The 19772-nt window shown below is 47.6% G+C and overlaps 1 protein-coding gene across 4 annotated transcripts in view; it reads right to left on the minus strand.

Moving 5' to 3' along the window:
* The window catches only part of CUX1 (cut like homeobox 1), a 338228-nt gene that overhangs the window by 114173 nt on the left and 204283 nt on the right, over nt 1-19772 (minus strand). For all 4 annotated transcript variants that reach the window (XM_056865494.1, XM_056865493.1, XM_056865491.1 and 1 more), the window contains exons 9-12: nt 11300-11348; nt 9111-9215; nt 4954-5142; nt 1227-1285 (exon numbers count right to left, since the gene is read on the minus strand). In XM_056865494.1, the coding sequence (XP_056721472.1) occupies nt 1227-1285; nt 4954-5142; nt 9111-9215; nt 11300-11348 (402 nt within the window). The remainder of the gene's footprint in view (nt 1-1226; nt 1286-4953; nt 5143-9110; nt 9216-11299; nt 11349-19772) is intronic.

Genomic DNA, 19772 nt, shown 5'->3' on the forward strand with positions numbered 1-19772 from the left:
TGATCTCCAGGCGACAGAGATCAGTTCGCCTGGAGAAAATGGCCGCTTTGGAAGGTGGACTCTATGGCATTACACCCCGCTGAAGTCCCTCCCTTCTTCAAACCGCACCCTCCTTAGACTCCACCCCCTAAAATCTCCAGGTATTTCCCAACCCGGAGCTGGCAACCCTAGTTTGACTCAAGCAACTGAACTCCGCGTCCATCTGTTTTACTCCTCATATCCCATGAGGAGCCTGGGATGGGTTCTAGGCCATGGGCCAGCCGCTTTTGACAATTGAAGAGTCAAAGGACGTCAAAATCCAGAACAAGAGACCAACAAAGAGCCAAGACAAGAAAGTCGGTCTGCATAACTGAAATCATACACCTTAACATCACTGATAACTGATACCTAGATTAATAATCCATACATTTTCCACAGCCCAACCACTACTCGTTGAGAGTCCTTTCTCAGAAAGCGGCACACACGAGGGCCCACAATAAGCAGAAAAGACACTGCGTAATTGTCTTATTTATGCCTTACTGGCATAAATCTGGGCATGGTTTACACTTGGATTACTGGCAACTGCTCATTTCCCTTTCTGTAAAGCATCTCTTGGTGCTCGAAAAATCTTTGCCTGCCGTTCTCACACACTGGTTATTTTAGCATGCCACCCACACCCTCCAACATACCTTACCTTGAAGATTCCTTTTTCTTTTTTAAACAGCCGTATCTAGTCTTGTACCGAGACACATTTCTTTCTGTTTTCAGCAGTGTCCTCCCAAGCGTCCCATTTTCAATGACTTGTAGCACCTCCAGTGCCCCAGTGACATCATCGTGTTGACAAACACAATTTTCTATATATTACATTGCAACAATATGCTGCTCAATGGATCCTCCCCATTTGGGTGGTACCACCCATGTGACTAAGGCACACTGTCTTAACTCACTAATGGCCTTGGTGATGTCACTATTTGGCCAATCTAATTGACCAAGCAGCATTATACCAGGTGACTAATCCGTGAAGAGACCTTCTCAGTCTTGGCACCAAAAATATGGAATTCCCTCCCATAGGAGATTCAGCTGCCCCCTCCTATCACTGTCTTCTGCCAGCAGTTGAAGACTTTTTTGTCTACTGTTTCCTCACCCATTCTCTTTGAACCTTCAATGCATTTATGGGCTCCTAGATCAAAATCTTCAGGTTTTTCAGAATCCACACTGCCTAGTTCAAACAGTATGCATGCACTTACTTTAATTCTTTCTTGACCTCGTCATAATCAGCTTGCCCCTTCAGTTTTTCTTCCAGTTGCTTGAAAAAGAAGAAGAGTTGTTATTTTGATCAGCTTAATGTTCCATAATCTCGCATTCACATGCCCCCGACCCCAGAATTTCAGGAACAATGTTCATCATGATACAGTATACCACCTATAGCTATTTATCTGAATCTATGTCTCCCTTGCCCTGCCCTAGATAGTCGAGGCTAGCCTGATCTCGTCAGATCTCAGAAGCTAAGCAGGGTTGACCCTTGCAAGTATTTGGATGGGAGACCTCCAAGGAATTCCAGGGTTGAGACGCGGAGGTGGGCAATGGCAAACCACCTCTGAATGTCTCTTGCCTTGAAAACCCCATCAGGGGTCGCCATAAGTCAGCTGTGACTTGACGGCAAAAAGAAAACACCTCCCCTGCTTGCCAAATGGGTCTTTAAAAAGAGGAAGGAAGGAAGGGAGGGAGGGAAGGAAGGAAGGAAGAATTCTAAGGTAAAATGTGCCATTGATTTGCAATCGACTCATGGCTGCCCACTGAAGCTCCACCCGATGGATTTTGAAGGCAAGAGACAAACAGAGGTCTGCCATTGACTGTAACCCCAGACTTCCTTTGTGGTCTCCCATCTAAGTACAGTACCCTGCTTAGCTTCCGAGCTCTGGCAAGACTGGGCTAGTCTGAGCTATGAGGGCTGCTACCTTCATGGCTCTAGCTTGGGTCTAAAAAGATGACAGAGACCCGGGAAGAACTGACTGTTACTTTTATTTATTTTTTTGCCCTTTTCTTACCTCCTCCGAACCATTTTGTATGCTAAAAAAAAACACCCAGCTGCTTGGCCAACCCAGCAAATAAAATCAAATACTTTATTACAGTCAAAGACCAGCATTAAAAAAAAAAACCGCAGAAGCAAATATAATAAATAAAATCAAAATACAATATATGATATATAATTTAGTTACATTAAATTATGGTTTTAAAATCTAAGATTTATCTAAAATCAACCGAGAAAAGAGAGAGAAGGCTGCCAGCTGACCGACAGACTGTTATCAGAGAATGCCCCTGACAGGCTCCTTACTCCATGCAATGTGGCCATTTAGGCATTCACGTGTCTCTCTCTCCCCCCCCACATCTTCTCCAAGAGCTGCAACAGTTGTGGAAAAGAGATTAGCATATTAATTGTCTGAAATAAACCAGTAAAACGCAAAGCGGAACAAAAGGTTCAAGCTGTGCGACATTCTGGAGGAACTAATATCTGGCGCTAAATATCGACTCAGTTCGTTTTCAGGCAAAAAAAAGGGGGGGAAAAGGCATGCCTCGAATGTCACGCGAGGTCTAAAAATACACCCTCCGGGAGCTTGCAAATAATGCACCAACAGCAGCGGAGTGTGTGTGTGTGCGCGCGAGGAGGAGATGAGAGAGACTCCTGTACAGTGGCTTCAGCAAAGCAATCTCACAGAGAAGTCAAACTATGTTTATTAGCCTATGCAACAGTACCTACACACACACACACACACACACACACGTGTGTGTGTTTATGTATGTGTGCGTGTAAATGAGAAAAAGAAGCCGAACACTGAAATGCTCCCACTCCCAGGTTCTGTCTTTCAAGCCTACTTTAAAGAGTTATGTAAGCTCTTCCATTTGCCTACATGCAAGAACAGCAGATTTCCTTTCACATATAACTCCCCCCCCAAATAATCAGCATACCTCCTTGTGCTGTGACTGGACACACATGAACACACATGAAGCTGCCTTATACTGAATCAGACCCTCGGTCCATCAAAGTCAGTATTGTCTACTCAGACCAGCAGCGGTCTCCAGGGTCTCAGGCAGGGGTCTTTCACATATCAAATATCTCTGGGGAGGAACAGCTCATAGGGTGGCCAACCTCCAGGCAGTAGCTGGAGATCTCCCGCTATTACAACTGATCTCCAGCCAATAGAGATCAGTTCCCCTAGAGAAAATGGCCGCGTTGGCAATTGGACTCTACAGCATTGGAGTCCCTCCCCTCCCCAAACCCCACCCTCCTCAGGCCCCACCCCAAAAACCTCCCGCCGGTGGCAAAGAGGGATCTAGCAATCCTAACAGCTCAGGCTGTGTGTTCTCCCCCCCTCCCATGTTTTGGCGCTTTCAGAGGCACGGGCAGTTTAGATGCACTGCAGGATCAACCAGGGAGGCCCTTCCTGGAATACTTCAGCCTGCAGCTCTGGTTAGGGGCAGCATTTGAACAGACATGTTATATTCTGAGTCCCTAAGCTCAGCCTTCTCTGTTCTGACTGGCAGGGGCTCCCCAGGCCCTTCTTCGCACCCGGCACCTGATACCCTTCAAACAGATATGCCTGGAACTGAACTCGGAAGCCTCTGCATAGAACACCAGTATTCTGTCACTGAGCCATGTCCGTTCCTCCTGGGGTTTCTGTACATCCCTGCCCCAAAAAGCCTCTCCAGTCTGAAATAGTACTGTCTAGGGGGAAAAAAACCTGGCAAGGAGACACTGCTGAGAGTGCATTGGCCTTTGACTGGGAAGGGGGACCTGGGTTCAAGTTCATGCTTCACCAGGAGAGGTCCTACCCTGAGAGAGAGCTAGACGACAGCTTTCAGGGTGCCATTAATGGGCACCAAAAAATCAATCTTTTTTATTTTTATTTTTTTAGTACCCAGCCAGGAAGCTCACTAGCAGTCCATTCCTAAGGACAGCCCATTGAAATGAATAGGCTTAGACTGGAGTAACTCTCCTTAGGAATGCACTGTAGGTGACCTTGCACTGAGTCTTACCCCCATATGGAGTCAGACCATTGGTCCCCTCAGCTCAGCGATGTCTACTCTGACGGAGAGCCGTTCTCCTGGGTCTCAGGCAGAGAAAGGTCTTTCTCGACACCTGCTACTCGGGAGATGCCCAGGATTGAACTAGTAAGTACATTTTCCAGAGCGAGCCCCATGGTGCAGAGTGGTAAGTTGCACTACTGCAGTCCAAGCTCTGCTCACGACCTGAGTTCGATCCCGACAGAAGTCAGTTTCAAGTAGCCGACTGTAGGTGGACTCAGCCTTCCATCCTTCCGAGGTCGGTAAAATGAATACCCAACTGCTGGGGGTAAAGTGTAGACTACTGGGGAAGGTAATGGAGAGCCAGCGTGGCGTAGTGGTAAAGAGCGGTGGTTTGGAGTGGTGGAATCTGACCTGGAGAACGGGGTTTGATTCCCCACTCCTCCACATGAGCGGCGGAGGCTAATCTGGTGGACCGGATTTGTTTCCCCACTCCTCCACACGAAGCCAGCTGGGTGACCTTGGGCTAGTCACAGCTCTCTCACAGCTCTCTCAGCCCCACCTACCTCACAAGGTGTCTGTTGTGGGGAGGGGAAGGGAAGGCGGTTTGATTCTCCCTTAAGTGGTAGAGAAACCCAACTCTTCTTCTTCTTCAATGGCAAACCACCCCATAAATACAGTCTGCCTAGTAAACGTCGTGATGTGACGTCATCCCATGGGTCAGGAATGAACTGGTGCTTGCACAGGGGGGCTATCTTTACTTTTTTTTACCTTTACATTATCCAGTTCACGGTCCCGTCAGGAACAAAAGAAACAGAGCAACCCGAGGTGCTTGCACAGAGGGGCTATCTTTACTTTTTTTTACCTTTACATTATCCAGTTCACGGTCCTGTCAGGAACAAAAGAAACAGAGCAACCCGAGGCAAGCAGTGCCGCCGCGGAGGGCCTTACTTTGAGCGTGCTGTTCTTTGCGGTCAGCTGCTGCTCCAGCTGGGATATCTGGCTGGTGGAGTTTTCCCGGAGCTTAGTGAGGCTGCCTTGCAGTCGCTGCACGTCTTCGACGAGCTGAGCAATTTCCCGCTCTTTCGCAGACAGTTCCACCTCCAGGCTGGATCGTGTCAGCACCTCAATGGCCTGCTCCTTCGGGAAGAGGAGAAGAGAGAGGGAGCATTGGCATACCAGGCCCATTGAAATGCCGCAGACGATCTGTGACATACCACCTTGGAAATCCACACTCATAGAAGGGCATTCACTTTAGCTAGGTGTTCAGCCCTACCCTCTGCGGTTTTACAAGGGAGGTATAACAAGATCCCAAGATCAGAGAGATTTTGTCCATGCAATTCTGGGGAAATAGAAACAATGGAACACATGTTTTTCAGATGCTCATTCTATAAGGATGCCCGCTCTAAGCTGTCCCAGTCCATGCTTGAGAAAATCTCAGGTTATTCTGAAAAACTTCAGATTAGGAAGCTCCTCTCAGATGAAATTCCCTTACAAATTAGAGAGGTTACCAAACTCTGCGCAGCAATCTACAAACTTCGTCAAAGTTTAGTAAAATAAAAGTCAAAGAAATAACAAAGTTAAAAATCTTCTTTTGAATTTGTGTCAAAATGTTTATTTCTTATCCAAATCGTGAAACATTTTAGTTTATATATATTCTTTTAAATTAACATGACACAACTTTTAAACAATATCAATGTATCCGCTGTAATATTGCTGTCATGTTCTTAATTTTTATTGGCGCAATGCCACAATAAATGTTTCTGATTCTGCTTCTGTGACATATTTCAAAATTAGGATGAAGGGGGAAAGGTTAAAAAGGCAAGGTATTGTACACAAGAAAACTCAGGAGAATAAGAAAGGACGCAACTCCCCCCAAGTTCACTTGGTATCCAGGTATTGTACCCATAGGATTGCCAGTGCACAATATGTCCAGTCTGTGGTGGAGGGACGTGCCAGCCAGTCATAGCTGACTTATGGCGACCCCGTAGTGTTTTCAAGGCAAGAGACGTTCGGAGGTGGTTTGCCACTGCCTGCCTCCATGTGGGCTGAGAGAGTTCTGAGAGAACTGTGACTGGCCCAAGGTCCCGCAGTAGGCTTCACGGGGAGGAGTGGGGAATCGAACCAGGTTCTCCAGATTAGAGTTCGCTGCTCTTAACCACTGTACCACGCTGGCTCTATGTCTAGATGACATCGTATTATGGTGGGCCTGAAGCCAAAGAGAGGAGGAAAAAATAAACCAGCTTCCTCAAAAAACTAGGGAAGCCATGGTATGCAAGTGAGTGTAAACAACCTGTTAAAAGACCACTATGGCACTGTACAGTGGTTAGACCAGGGGTGTCAAACGTATGGCCTGTGGTCTGAATCCAGCCCCTTGAGAGCTCTTATCCGGTCCACGAGCCAACCAAGGCAGCCTCCACCACCCCACTCTCAATCTGGGATGGCGAGGAATCAATTAACATTTATGTCACATCCGGCCCTCGACGTCCCTGGGTTAGACTGTTGGACTAGAATCTGGAAGACTCAGGTTTGAACTCCCTCTCTGCCATGGAAACTCGCTGAGTGACCTCAGCCAGACACTCTCTCTGTCTAACCTATCCTACCTCATAGGGGTGGCAGTGGGGAGGAAGGGAGAGCAAGGTTGCAAGCAGCTTTGGATTCCCGCTGGGAAGAAAAGTAGGGTAGAAATAACTAAACAGAATGGGAAAGTGATGTGATAGTTCTAAGCCAAGAACCAGAAGGTAGAAAGAGCAAGACGAGGCTCCTTCTTGTTGAGAGACAGAAGACAGGAAAAGAACTTCTTACACAGATGGCATTATGTGACGTGGTGGATAATAACCCAATGTTGAATGATGTCTGTAGCAACATGAGATCTTCTTAGGTATGTCTGGGTGTTAACTTACAATTTGAATGTCTTGATGGACATCCATTTGATAGGATTAAATACATATAAAAACATGCCTGTGGATAACTATGGGGAAAATATTCCTAGCTGTTAGGTCCTTGGACAAGGAGGTATTCCATCTCTGCTGAAGAACCACAATTGTCCCAGAAGAACTCAGACGTATCAATTGCTAAAGTCCAAATGGGCAATTCCCTGGGTCATGTTGGCGCTTCCAAAGTGGGCTTTGGGAATAAGAACATAAGAAAGGCCATGCTGGATCAGACCAAGGTCCATCAAGTCCAGCAGTCTGTTCACACAGGGGCCTACCAGGTGCCTCTAGAAAACCCACAAGCAATACGACTGCAGCACCACCATCCTGCCTGTGTTCCACAGCACCTAATATAATGGGCATGCTCCTCTGATCCTGGAGAGAATAGGCATGAACATAAGTACATCAGAAAAGCCCTGCTGAATCAGACCCAGGCCCATCAAGTCCAGCAGTCTGTTCACACAGTGGCCAACTAGGTGCCTCTAGGAAGCCCACAAACAAGACAACTGATGCAGCATTTATCCTACCTGTGTTCCACAGCACCTAATATATTTGGCATGCTCCTCTGATCATGGAGAGTGACCGAAGCGCCGATCTTCCCGAGTGACCGAAGTGTGGATCCCTCCCATGAACCATCGTAGCAGCACTTGGGGCAGGGGGAGGGGAAGCTTGCAACCCAGCCCCAGCAAGCCCCAGAACATTTATCAAATGATCCCCGATGGATCATTTCACACACACATAAAAATGCCACTCACATCCCCCGTGTGAATTTACAAGAGGAGGAGCTGTGCAGCACTGGCAGGAAGAGTGGGGGGGGGGGGAGAGCAGATTTTCACAGACTGTTTCAAAATGACCCAAGATTTTGGCTGTCGGTCCCTAAGTAAATGACTCATGGGACAGCAGGGGGACTTGCGGAACAGGTGGAAGGGAGCTGCGAAGTCATGCCAACTTGGAATCCTCCAGAGGCAGCTGTTTCAGAGGAACATGGTCGGCCACACACATCAATGGGGCATTAATGATGTTCCGGGGAGGGGGGGGAAGAGAGAAGAGCGATGCTGAAGCTGCTCCCCGTTCCAGGCAGCCTCCTGATCCCCTCTCCTGTTTGGTGGTCATGGCCTGACAGATGGCCTTGCTCCATGTAGATTGAGTGACCTGTCCTTTTTGCTCCTCAGGCACAAACTGCCAGGGATCCTTCAGGCCTGGGCCTGAGGAATCCAGCCATACATGCAATCGCTGACAGAATCTCGGTAGATCGACAGGGCCAGAAGGGAACAGAAGGCGACTTTGTTCAATTCCATGTAAGCCAGAAATCTTCTCGATGATTCCGTGTTAGCCAGCGTGGTGTAGTGGTTAAGAGTGGAGGGACTCTAATCTGGAGAAGCGGGTTTGATCCCTCGCTCCTCCACATGAGCGGTGGACTCTAATCTGGAGAACTGGGTTGGTTTCCTCACTCCTACACATGAAGCCAGCTGGGAGACCTTGGGCTAGTCCCAGCTCTCTTAGAGCTCTCTCAGCCCCACCTACCTCACAGGGTGTCTATTGTAGGGAGGGGAAGGGAAGGTGATTGTAAGCTGGTTTGATTATTCCTTAAGTGGTAGAGAAAAACCAACTCTTATTTTTCTTCTTCAAGGGACTGGGTCCCTGCCATCCAGCCTTGGGTACACTATGGGCAAGCAGTAAGCCCAGGGAATAGAGACACTCCTGGAAGGGTTTTCCCTCCAAGCTTTGTACTGGGCAAGACAAGGCAGAAGGGTGGAGGTGCGTTTGTTCCACATGACTCAGTCCCCTCGGGATCCCCCAGGGATCAAGGCAGGCTCAGGAAAGCCCATTCCCCCTCCCCATTAATGGCCTATGGTAGGGTTGCCAGCCTCCAGGTGCCAGCCTCCAAGCGACAGAGATCAGTTCTCCTGGAGGAAATGGCCACTTTGGGAGGTGGACTCTGTGGCATGAAGTCCCTCCCCTCCCCAAACCCCGCCCTCCTCAGGCTCCACCCCCAAAATCTCCAGGTAATTCCCAACCTGGAGCTGGGAACCCTACACTCCAGGCTGGAATGCAAAAGCACAAATTGGGGGGGGGGGGACAATTCTCAGGAAAACACGAGCCTGGCTCAAGATCATGACATTCGTTCCGAATGGGATCCAGGCCCTGGCGGAAGCGGGCTGTCCCCTCTCTTACCACATCCGGTGCCTTCTGGATCTGGGTAGCCAGCTGGAGCGATTTGTTTGCTGAGGAGAGCTGCTCCCGCAAGGATTCGGCCTCTCGCTGAGCTACCTCTGCCCTCTGGAGGAAGCAAGAGGGGTATTGGGGGGGGGCAGGAGAGAGAATGTACGTTGGATTTAACAACTGGCAATTATTGCAAGAACATTCATCAATTCATGCCCGACTGAGTATAATTGATTTTCCTAAACACTCAACCTAATAAACGATAGAGGGGGGGAAAAATTCCTCCGAATGTGATGGATTTTTATTTTAAACAGTACAAGGAAGAAATAATTGAGCGATTATGACAGTAATTTAACGCTAGGAGCAAGGAATCCCCTGCTGACACAAATGTCGCAGCCCACTGAATTTCCCAGGCTGGAGGAAGGCAAGTGGAAATGGAAGCCTTTGATTCAATTGCCTCCTGTGCTTCCCAGCCAAAGCAAAGCTGCCGTGCACGCTTCCTCGTGGGAATAATTCTCACGAGTAAATACTGAATTAAGAGATACTCTGCCCATTTGGCCCGAAACAAGCACAATTGGGGGGCGGGAGCAGGCAGATCTCTCTGCTCCATAACTGTTTCTCTGTCGTACACCGAGTGAAGTCGAGGCCGACCGTACGCATTGTTGTTCTAATCGACAGAAAATTACCAAAGAGATTAAAATGCCGGTAAGACCAAAAACAAATTTGCTGAAGGGGTGGGGAGCGGGCACACTATGTTGGTAAGATGATGCAGGCTCATCTGTTGTTTGAAGACATTCCCTCCGAGGCGAGATTGAAAGGAGGATGCCGTGTCTACAGCGGCTCCCAGAGAAGGTGCGGCTTGAATTTAAAGTCTCTCCTGCCAGATTAATCAAGCTCCCCTCTGAAAATTAACGCAAAGGTTGTCACTGTTGATTCCAACTAGTTCGTTGTGGCTCTAATGCAAATTCTCCGATCTCGGGGCCAAACTACAAGCGACGGTGGGCAAGGGACCATCCAGTGGCCGCCGACTCTATTTAAAAACATCTGTAGATTTTTTAAAATTGCCACGAGGCCCCAATCAGTGAGCCTGACTCTTAACAGTGAGTTATTTATTTCTTTACGTTAGACTTTTAGGCTGCCCTAAAAGTCAGCATATAAAAACCAACTCTTCTTCTTCTTCTTGTACTCTAATAAGACGGAGGAAAGCCAGGATTGGCTCTTTAGGGAAGAAGGAAGTGAACACCAGGAAACACACTGGCAAGTGTCATGGTCGAGACCATCATGATGGGAATCACTGCATAAGTGATTGCTGGCAGTGACGTTAAATCATCGGACAAATAGGCTTCCCTCTTAATCAGAAAGTGAAACCAGGATCCTAAACTCGCAGGTTAGGATGTGTATGGCCATTTATGCAGGGTTGATTTTGATGGTCGCTCAAAGCTGCTTTTTTAAATCCACCCTTTAAAATGACTATTCACGGTCCCGATGCAAGAGGAGAAAAGTCAAACAAATTCCAACCCCCCACTCGCCTGCTCCTTCGTTTGCATAGCCATTAGCAATGGTCGTTTGCATAGCTAAGCCACGGCTGTTATTTTTCATGGTTCCTACAGTAAATGCTTCGATGCGGGGATGGAGCAAATACAAAAGGTCTTGTTAAAGGGGCTCTTAAGAAATGCAAAGCAGGTATGCGCAGGCTTCACAGTGACGACTGGAATGACGGTTCAGCGTGAAGAAATGAAAAAAAAATATGCAGGGCTCTTCAGCCTGGAACGTGCTGCTAATTACCAAGCATAAATGGCCTATGTAAAAAAACCTCTCATTAGCCCTCTTCCTCTCCATTCACATGTTTATACTTGTCCATGTTTTATTGAATTGTTTTACATTATCTTTATCTATATTTGTATTTTAAATGCTGTTTTAATGTCCGCTGCCTTGGGGACGAGTTGGGTGGAAAAGCGGCACTGAAACAGTTTAAAATGAACAAATAAATAAACCCTGCCTCCCACCCCCCGATTGATTAATCATGATTAAACAATCAGAAATATGAGCCCCATGCCCCCAGAGAAGAAAACGATGTTTCGCTGAAGTAATGAGACATGATATTGCAGCTAAAAACCCATGGTAAAAGCCTCAGCCCACCTGACAGTATAACATTCCCGGGCTTCAAGGCTGTTGTCATGGTCTGACATCTAAAATCTTACCTGATTTGCTCTTTCAAGGTCCGTCATGATCATCTCGATTTCATCAGCCCTGGGAAGAAACAGAAAGATAGTCTGTTAGCCTGCAGTCGAGTCAAAAAGGCAGCTGATTGCAAAAAGTTTTTATGGACAAAGGTTTGATTTCTCTTGTGCAATACTACTGAATATATATTTACACTTTTAAAAAATAAGGCTAAGAAATGGAGAACCCACTATCATTCTGAAACTGTATTCAATGGAAGTTAGGGTTTTGCACTTATTTAAGACTACGGTATACTGTTCTACCTTCTGAAATTTTGCTCATGGCAATTTCTGAAGAAAAGAACACAATGTAGCTGAATTTATTTATTTATTTATGCTTCAAATTTCTATCCTGCCTCCCCAGCTGAAGCAGAGCTCAGGGCGGGTAGCAACAATTTTTAAAAAGTTAACAGCAGTTTTACAGGTTCTACATAAGCATCCTATGATAACTTAGACAAGGTAGCATCCTCCTAAATGGATTGATGCAGCATTCTGAAGATGAAATTTACACTCGCTACCAGGGTGGCAGAGAAGACGAGAGTCACTGGAAAAGACAATAAAGCTAGGAAAAGTTGAAGGCGGCAGGAAAAGAGGAAGACCCAACAGGAGATGGATTGACTCTATAAAGGAAGCCACGACCTGAGCAAGGCTGTCAACGAGAAGACGTTTGGGAAGACATTGATTCTTAGGGTTGCCATGAGTCGGAAGCGACTTGACAGCACTTAACACACATACACATTGCCAGGGTGGAGGTGGGTGTGACAGCAGTTCTGGAGTGGCTCACATAATCATGGCTCATGCCCATCTCCACAAGTCACTCCAACAACCTGCACCTTAAGCACTTGTGGTATCATAAGGAGGCATGCCCCAACTCAACAAGTCTGGGAAAGACAGGACTATGGTACCACATCTGCTTTACAGGTTCTTCCCTGCCTGCTCTTGGCTCAGAGGTAAAACCACACGGGGGCACAGGGGTTGGGGTGGGGAAATATTGTGGCATGCATCCGAGGGGCACTATTTTGTTTCCTTTGGATGTGACTTTTGGAGCACGCTCGGCCAAAAGGTTAGTTGTCATGGAGTGACTTGACGCAACCGAGGGCTGCCAGGGCTGGCTCCCTCTCCTCTCTTGCCAGGGCTCTGTATGACAGCTGTGGGCATATTTACCAACTGTGTGCTGTGCGAGCATGCAGAGGCATATTTTTAGTGGCTCCTCTTCGCCTGAAAAAAAAAAAAGCTTTTTCCTGCAAGGCTAAGTGAGAGCATCCTCTGAGAACAATGCAGTTTTTAATCGGCTGAAATTGAGCTGGTGTGGAGATGGAGTTTTAGGACCTGTTCCAGGTTTTTTTTGTGTGTTCAAATTTCTTTCCACTTTGCCTGGCATTTTTTTTAATATTTTCATTTTTCGCTATTGCCTAGCCAACTCCCCCGTCGGCGAGAACCCCACAAAAAGCTGTGTCATCCGTACCAGCCTTCCGACTGATCGGCAGGTTTCATTTGGGGCTGGTCTGCTCTTCTCCCTTCTCGTCCGATACGCCTTCTCTCCCGTAAACCATCCCTGCGCACCTCGTAAAGCCGAGAGGGCTCATTGGCCCCTTCAAACAGACCTTCTCCGTTTAGCGAGCTGAACACCCACTGAGGTTTATAAACGTTCCAGCCATATATATATTTTTCGGAGGGAACCCCCCCACTAAGTGGAGTAATGAATTAAATTGCTGTAATGTTCCGTCCTCGGGCAGGCTTCAACAAAAATTCCGGAGGATCTTCAAAAGGATTCATTCTTTTAAATTTCAAAAGCTCCCGACGCGGCATCAGGAGCTGGCGCTCGGCAGCCTGAAATCGGTTATTTAGCGAAGTCTCTAATAGCTACATGCTGCGTTTGCTGTCTGCAAGCGCTTGGCTGTAAAACAATCCTCATCCACCCCTTTTTTTTATGAGCTTAACACACCAGCTCTCATTGATTTATTAACGCACAAAACAACCAGCTCGCTTTTCTCAGGCTTGAAACCCTTGAGTGAATTCCAAGGATTTCAACACAGCAGCCAAGCAGGAAGCTTGGAAACCTGCATTTGGGGGTCCCTGGGGGCGACTCTTTTGGCATTTATCTATACCAGCTTTTTCAGATGACAGTATATGCGTATGGATGCATTTAGGCGGCAGACTACAATGTGTAGACAAGTTGCTACCACATGGTCAGAAGGGATACGTGAATTTAAAGAACACAAACAGCACGTGGTCACGCAATACACCAGTTTATACAGGCTGCGTTCAGATTTCATTGTGTGTCTGCTTGTCGTCAAATCACAGCTGACTTATGGCAACCCGTAGAGTTTTCAAGGCAAGAGACGGTTGGAGGTGGTTTGCCATTGCCTGCCTCCACAAGGGCTGAGAGAGCTCTGAGAGAACTGTGACTGGCCCCAGGTCTCCCAGCAGGAGAGGAGGAGTGGAGAATTGAACCCGGTTCTCTAGATTAGAGTCCGCCGCTCTGAACCACTACACCATGCTGGCTCTCCGGACTTCATTAACAAAACCTACTTACTTATGAGGATAAGTGAGGAAGACCCTGGGCTTATGTCTTCGCTCAGTGTTCCTCTCCACTTGTGCACAGCTGGGGAATTTGAAAACGTCCTGGTTCCCAACAAACCACAGCTTGCCACATCGGACAAAACGGCAAACTGTGCTTTGTTCTGTTGATTGCAAACCAGGATTGAACTGTGGGTTAGGAATTCCGGTTTGTAGGCAAGAGTACAAATCACTGTTTGTAGAAGAAGAGTTGATTTTCATATGCCCACTTTCTTTACCATTTAAGGAAGAATCAAACCAGCTTACAATCACCTTCCCCTCCCCACAACTGATACCCTGTGAGGTGGGTGGGGCTGAGAGAGCTGTGACTAGCCCAATGTCATCCAGATGGCTTCGTGTCTAGGAGTGGGGAAACCAATCCAGTTCACCAGATTAGCATCCGCCGCTAATGTGGAGGAGTGGGGACTCAAACCCGGTTCTCCAGATCAGAGTCCACCGCTCCAAACCACCACTTTTAATCACTACACCGCGCTGGCTCTCATTGTAATTTCACCTGATTTCACAACAGACTGTAGGTCGTTCCGAATCAGGAAGTCTTCAATTCCCCAACTGCACACAGCATAGCTCTGAATGCCAGGTAGTGGTAGAAAGCGCCGTCAAGTCACGGCTGACTTATGGTGACCCCACAGGGTTTTCAGGGCAAGAGACAAACAGGTGGTCTGCCAGTGCCTTCCTCCGCACAGTGACTCTGAACTTCCTTGGTGGCCTCCCATTCAAGTACTAACCAGGGCCGACCCTGCTCAGCTTCTGAGGCCTGATGAGATCAGGCTAGCCTGGGCCATCCAGGTCAGGGTGACTGTCAGGTACCAGGAGTAAATCACAGTGGATGGGCATTGGTGCCATGAGCTGCTGTAAGCTTCTCAGAGCAAGAACCTCCTCTGCGTACCTGGCACACACAGGAGTTCAGTTAAGGTGGCCAAACACAGCCAAAATTCCCACCAACGTTCCCGGCAGAGGTTTTTTACAGGTCACTGGCTTGCCAGCTCTTGCTGGTGGCACTTCCTAGGTCTGAAGGCCTGCGGCACCTCCAAGGAAAAAGACCATTTCGTCCTTTACACGCAGGAGAACCAGGAAACCACAGACGATATCTTCGAAATTTACTGCTAGCGTGTAGCCAACATTATTATTTTCTTTTTATTAGCTGGACAGAGCAACGTTTCAGTTTGGAGAGAACAAGCAGCATTTTTTCCCATCGTTGTTTCCCCCCCCCTTCCTTTTTATTACTTTGAATAACTGCTAATATGAAACCACAAAGGCTTGTTAAAACACTCTACTAAAACTTTTATGAGGACATTTTGCAAGTAAAAAAAAAAGCTACCTGCTATTGATATCGGGGAGCCACATCATTTGTTTAAATAGAAAAGAAGGAAAATTTGCCTGTATTCATAAATCACAATAAACCGTGGCTTGTGAAACAAACTCAGGTTACTCTGCTAAACGTTTGCCGGCCCTGTCTGCTCCTTGCCCCTTTCCCACTAGGGAGGGTATTCTCCTTTCTGAGGCCATGTGGCTTCCAAAGGCAACACTTCCCATCAAGCCTCGGTTTATTCAGCCATTGCAACAAATCATAAACGAGCACAAGTTCTGAAGAACCAACTACCAGCCTTAGTTTGAAATCCAGGTTGGGTGCTAATCAAAACTGCAGGCAACACTGTCCTTCAAGAGCCATGCGACCATTTGTTTCTTTTAGAGATCTGTAGGCTGCTTTTGCTCTAACTTGGATGACCCAGGCTAGCTTGATCTCGTCAGATCTCGGAAGCTAAGCAGGGTTGGGATCGAACTCAGGTCGTGAGCAGAGCTTGGACGGCAGGACTGCAGCTTACCACTCTGCGCCACGGGGCTCTAAGGCATGTACACATGCTGAAATGCTTCAGTGTTAAGCACAACACGGCGGTTTTCTTGGCCACTGACTATAGGTGAAAGAAATTATTCCCTGGACTTTAGATGAAAGAAATTATTCACTGAAGAGAGAGAGTGTGTGTCTGTGTGTGGGGTGGTGGTGGTTAGGAATCAAAGCGTTTCAAAACAAAGAGATCAAAGAACTGTGATTTCAGGTGCTCTGGAGATTAAACAACCGATGCTGCAACGGGGTTAATCCTAGAGTGTGGCTGAAGTGGCCACTGCCTGCCGTTCCAGAAATGTTTAGGAGGTAACGCTACACTAAATCTAACCTCGCATTCCGAAGAATAATATTAAACATGGCAAAATAAGTGGAAACCACCCAGCTTCTGAAGATTTCCTCTCATTTTCCTCGCTGGAAAGGGAAAGGCAGGTCAACTAAGGTTTTGATGGTTTTTTGGGGATGGGGGATTCTGGTGAATGCTGCATGTACAGAGACTGCATGGTGCAGCCCCTAGTGTCTGGCAGACCTGGGTCCAAATGAGCCAAGTATCATGGGACACTCTAGTAATGCATCACAAGTTGGGGCGAATCACAGGTAAAGCATTATCCCATCACACATACCCAATTATTACGTATGCAGCAGACACCTGACCATTTGTGGTCAATATTTTCTAAGAAAGCCCTGTTAGCCAACTAGTTTTTAATAGCAGATCCATTGTTAAGAAGCCACTGTGATGCAGTGGTTAGGATTTTGTATAAAAGGGCCCTCCTCTACAATTGAAAAGGCCTTTTTTTTTTATTTAACCGTCAAGTCACAGTTGGCTTATGGCGACCTCGCAGGGTTTTCAAGGCAAGAGACGATCAGAGGTAGTTTGCCGTTGCCTGCCTCCGTGTCACGACCCTGGTATTCCTTGGGGGTCTTCCAGCCAAATACTAGCCAGGGCTGACCCTGCTTAGCTACTGCGATCTGGTGAGATCAGGGTAGCCTGGGGCTATCCAGGTCAAGGTGAACAGGCCTTACTTGCCATTTGTACCTGCTGTTTGACCATAGAAGGTCCTCAGTGTGGTTTACGTTTTAAGCCATTATTTCAATGCCCCCTTCCCCTTACATTAGCTCTTCCTATGGGACACAGTTCTACGGTAACCCACAGTGCAGTCCTAAGCAGAGATTCACCCTTTTAAGTCCACTGAAGTCAATGGACTTGAAAGAAGAAGAAGAGAAGTTGGTTTTAAAATGCCGACTTTCTCTACCATTTAAGGAAGAATCAAACTGGCTTACCATCACCTTCCCCTCCCCTCCTCACAACAGACACCCTGTGAGGTAGGCGGGGCCGAGAAAGCTCTAAAAGAGCTGTGACTAGCTGGCTTCATACGTAGGAATGGGGAAACCAATCTCATTCACCAGATTAGCTTCCGCCGCTCCTGTGGAGGAGTGGGAAATCAAACCCGGTTCTCCAGATCAGAGTCCACTGCTCCAAACCGCTGCTCTTAACCACTACACTATGCTGGCTCTCTGCAGTACCATTCCTCCCAATGTCTTATAACTTCTTCCTCCCATACCATTTTATAAACTATAGATAAAAAGAAGAAGAGTTGGTTTTTATATGAATCGTAGGAAGTGAATGCTTGATTGGAAGGAAATGTAGCCCTTTCCCTAATGGTACGAGAGGCACTGTCTTCTGAGATTAGGTGGGTGGAAACCTGGGAGAGGGCCTTTTTGGTCAGGGCACCAAAGCTCTGTCCCCTTCAGTTAGCATTTTCCACCAGCTTAAGAACATAAGAAGAGTCGTTTTTTTATACCCTACTTTTTCTCTACTGCAAGGAGTCTCAAAGCGGCTTATAATCACCTTTCCCCCGCCACCACAGGCACCTTGTGAGGTAGGTGGGGCTGAGAAAGTTCTGAGAGAGTGGCCCAAGGTCCCCCGGCAGGCTTTATGTGGAGGAGTGAGGAATCAAACCTGGTTCTCCAGATCAGAGTCTGCCACTCTTAACCACTACACTATGCTGGCTGGTAAATAAATATTCCCAGAAGACATTTTGAAGACCACTGCTGTACAAGGTCCCCCCCGCCCCCACAAATTGCATTCCCCTGTAGCTGGCTTGCTGTGATCCTAAGCCCCCCTTCCGCTAAAGCTTCAGCAAGCTATGTAGCAAGACTCGGATTTTTCACCCGAGTCTACAAACGTTGTTGCTCCTTCCCCTTCCACCGCTGTTGTAACACTGCAAGATCCAAACACAGCAAGCCTCTCCCCCACCCCCCTCCTTCATTTCAAGACACGAAACAAGCCAGGAAAAATATAGAATTACCCTCACCGTGGCCTTGGGCGGCCCAGCACAGTGTCAATTTCCCCAGTGTAATAAAACAAACAGTGCGCAGACAGCAGCCGCAAAATACAGGTGATCCTCAAACATGAGACCCAAGGAGAAAGCACCAAGGCTCACATCCAGGGGCTCACGCGCCTTCGGCGGAAAACCCACTCCTGCTCCGAAATTCGAGCACCTCTGTGCCGAAGCACTTGGGCGAATCAAAAAAAGAAGTCCCACATGATTGAATATTAAAATAAATAAGCCAAACAAATAAATTTAGAAAATGTTCAATCCCCGGGTTTAGATAATACTTACAAGTTCCTAATTTTAAGAGCAGAAAGAATACATTTAATAAAACAAAACGTAAAATTCTGGGCCGTGCAATTCATTCGGTTGGTTGCCGTTTCAACCTGCCAGGAACAAACACGTTGGATTCGCTGTCAAACCTCCTCAATAAATCGATTTATCACCCCTGCCTCGCTTGCAGAGTAAGGAGGGCATTTTATACAAAAATCACAGGGCTTGGATTTATCCCAGGAAGAGCTGAGCTGGGAAGTGCTGGATATAAACAGGCAACCCTCAAATGGCCACAATGCGCGCATCTCCAACCGATTTAAAAATTATTTATTAAAAGGAGCTTTAAAAAAGACCTAGACTATGTGATGCTGATGTAGCTTGTGAATCCAGGAAGACCTGGAACCAAGAGGTCAAAGTGACTTCCTAGAGAGGCTGGAACGAGGAGGAGAGGCTCAAGAGGACAATCGGCCGGCCTCTTCCATCAAAACCTCTCCACGTTGACCTTTTACGGTGGCGCCCAACAGGCTGCAGAATTCCCTGCCTGCCTCTCCAGGAGTTGTTTAACCTTTAAAATCCTGCAGCAAAAATTCGGCTGACAGCTGAACCAGGGACCCAAAGCCGGTAGGAGACAACTTGATTAACTGCAGACGGTTCTCCCGATTAGCCCGCTCAGGTGGCCCCGAGTAACTCCAAAGGGCTGCTGCTAAAGACAAATTACCGATCAGAAGGTCAGAATCCCTCAGTGGAGGCTGGGTGCTGAACCACCGATTCTGCTTCTGATCCGAGCAAACGCTCCCGGAACTTTCGACGTGGAAGAAAAACAGCTGGCGGCCTGCTTCCTGCCACTCGATGGGAAAGGTGCCAAGAAGCTGATCGGGGTTGGGCAGCTGATCGGGGTTGGGCAGCTGCCCTATCCTCCTACCAGCAGCCAGGAGCGCTTCTGACTTCAAAGGTAAGCTAAGGTGGCCCTTGGATGAAGAACATCCCAGAAAAGGAGCTTCCACTCAGCTAGTGTTACATCCAAAGGGCACCTCTGCCTTCCCTTGAGATATGGCTCTAACTCAGCAACAATACACCCCTACTTGCCACTGGGTCAACTTCAAGAGCCCCTAGCCATGTGGGAGTCCACCACGGGAAAGTAAGTAGGGGAGGGGCTGAGGCCCCAGTGGTAGAGCATCTGCTTGGCATGCGAGCAGGTTCAATCCCCGGCATCTCCAGTTAAAGGGACTGGGCAAGTAGGCGATGTGAAGGACCTCCTGCCGGAGACCCTGGAGAGCCTCTGGTTGTCTGAGTAGACAATACTGACTTGGATGGACCAAGGGTCTGATTCAGTATAAGGCAGCTTTATGTGGGAACACAGGTCCCATGGGGATGGGATCTGTTTTTGAATGGCACTTAAGACTGAAGGAGATGCAGAAGAACACCCATC

Source organism: Euleptes europaea, chromosome 19 (genome assembly GCF_029931775.1).
Source record: "Euleptes europaea isolate rEulEur1 chromosome 19, rEulEur1.hap1, whole genome shotgun sequence".
NCBI classification, from domain to species: domain Eukaryota; kingdom Metazoa; phylum Chordata; class Lepidosauria; order Squamata; family Sphaerodactylidae; genus Euleptes; species Euleptes europaea.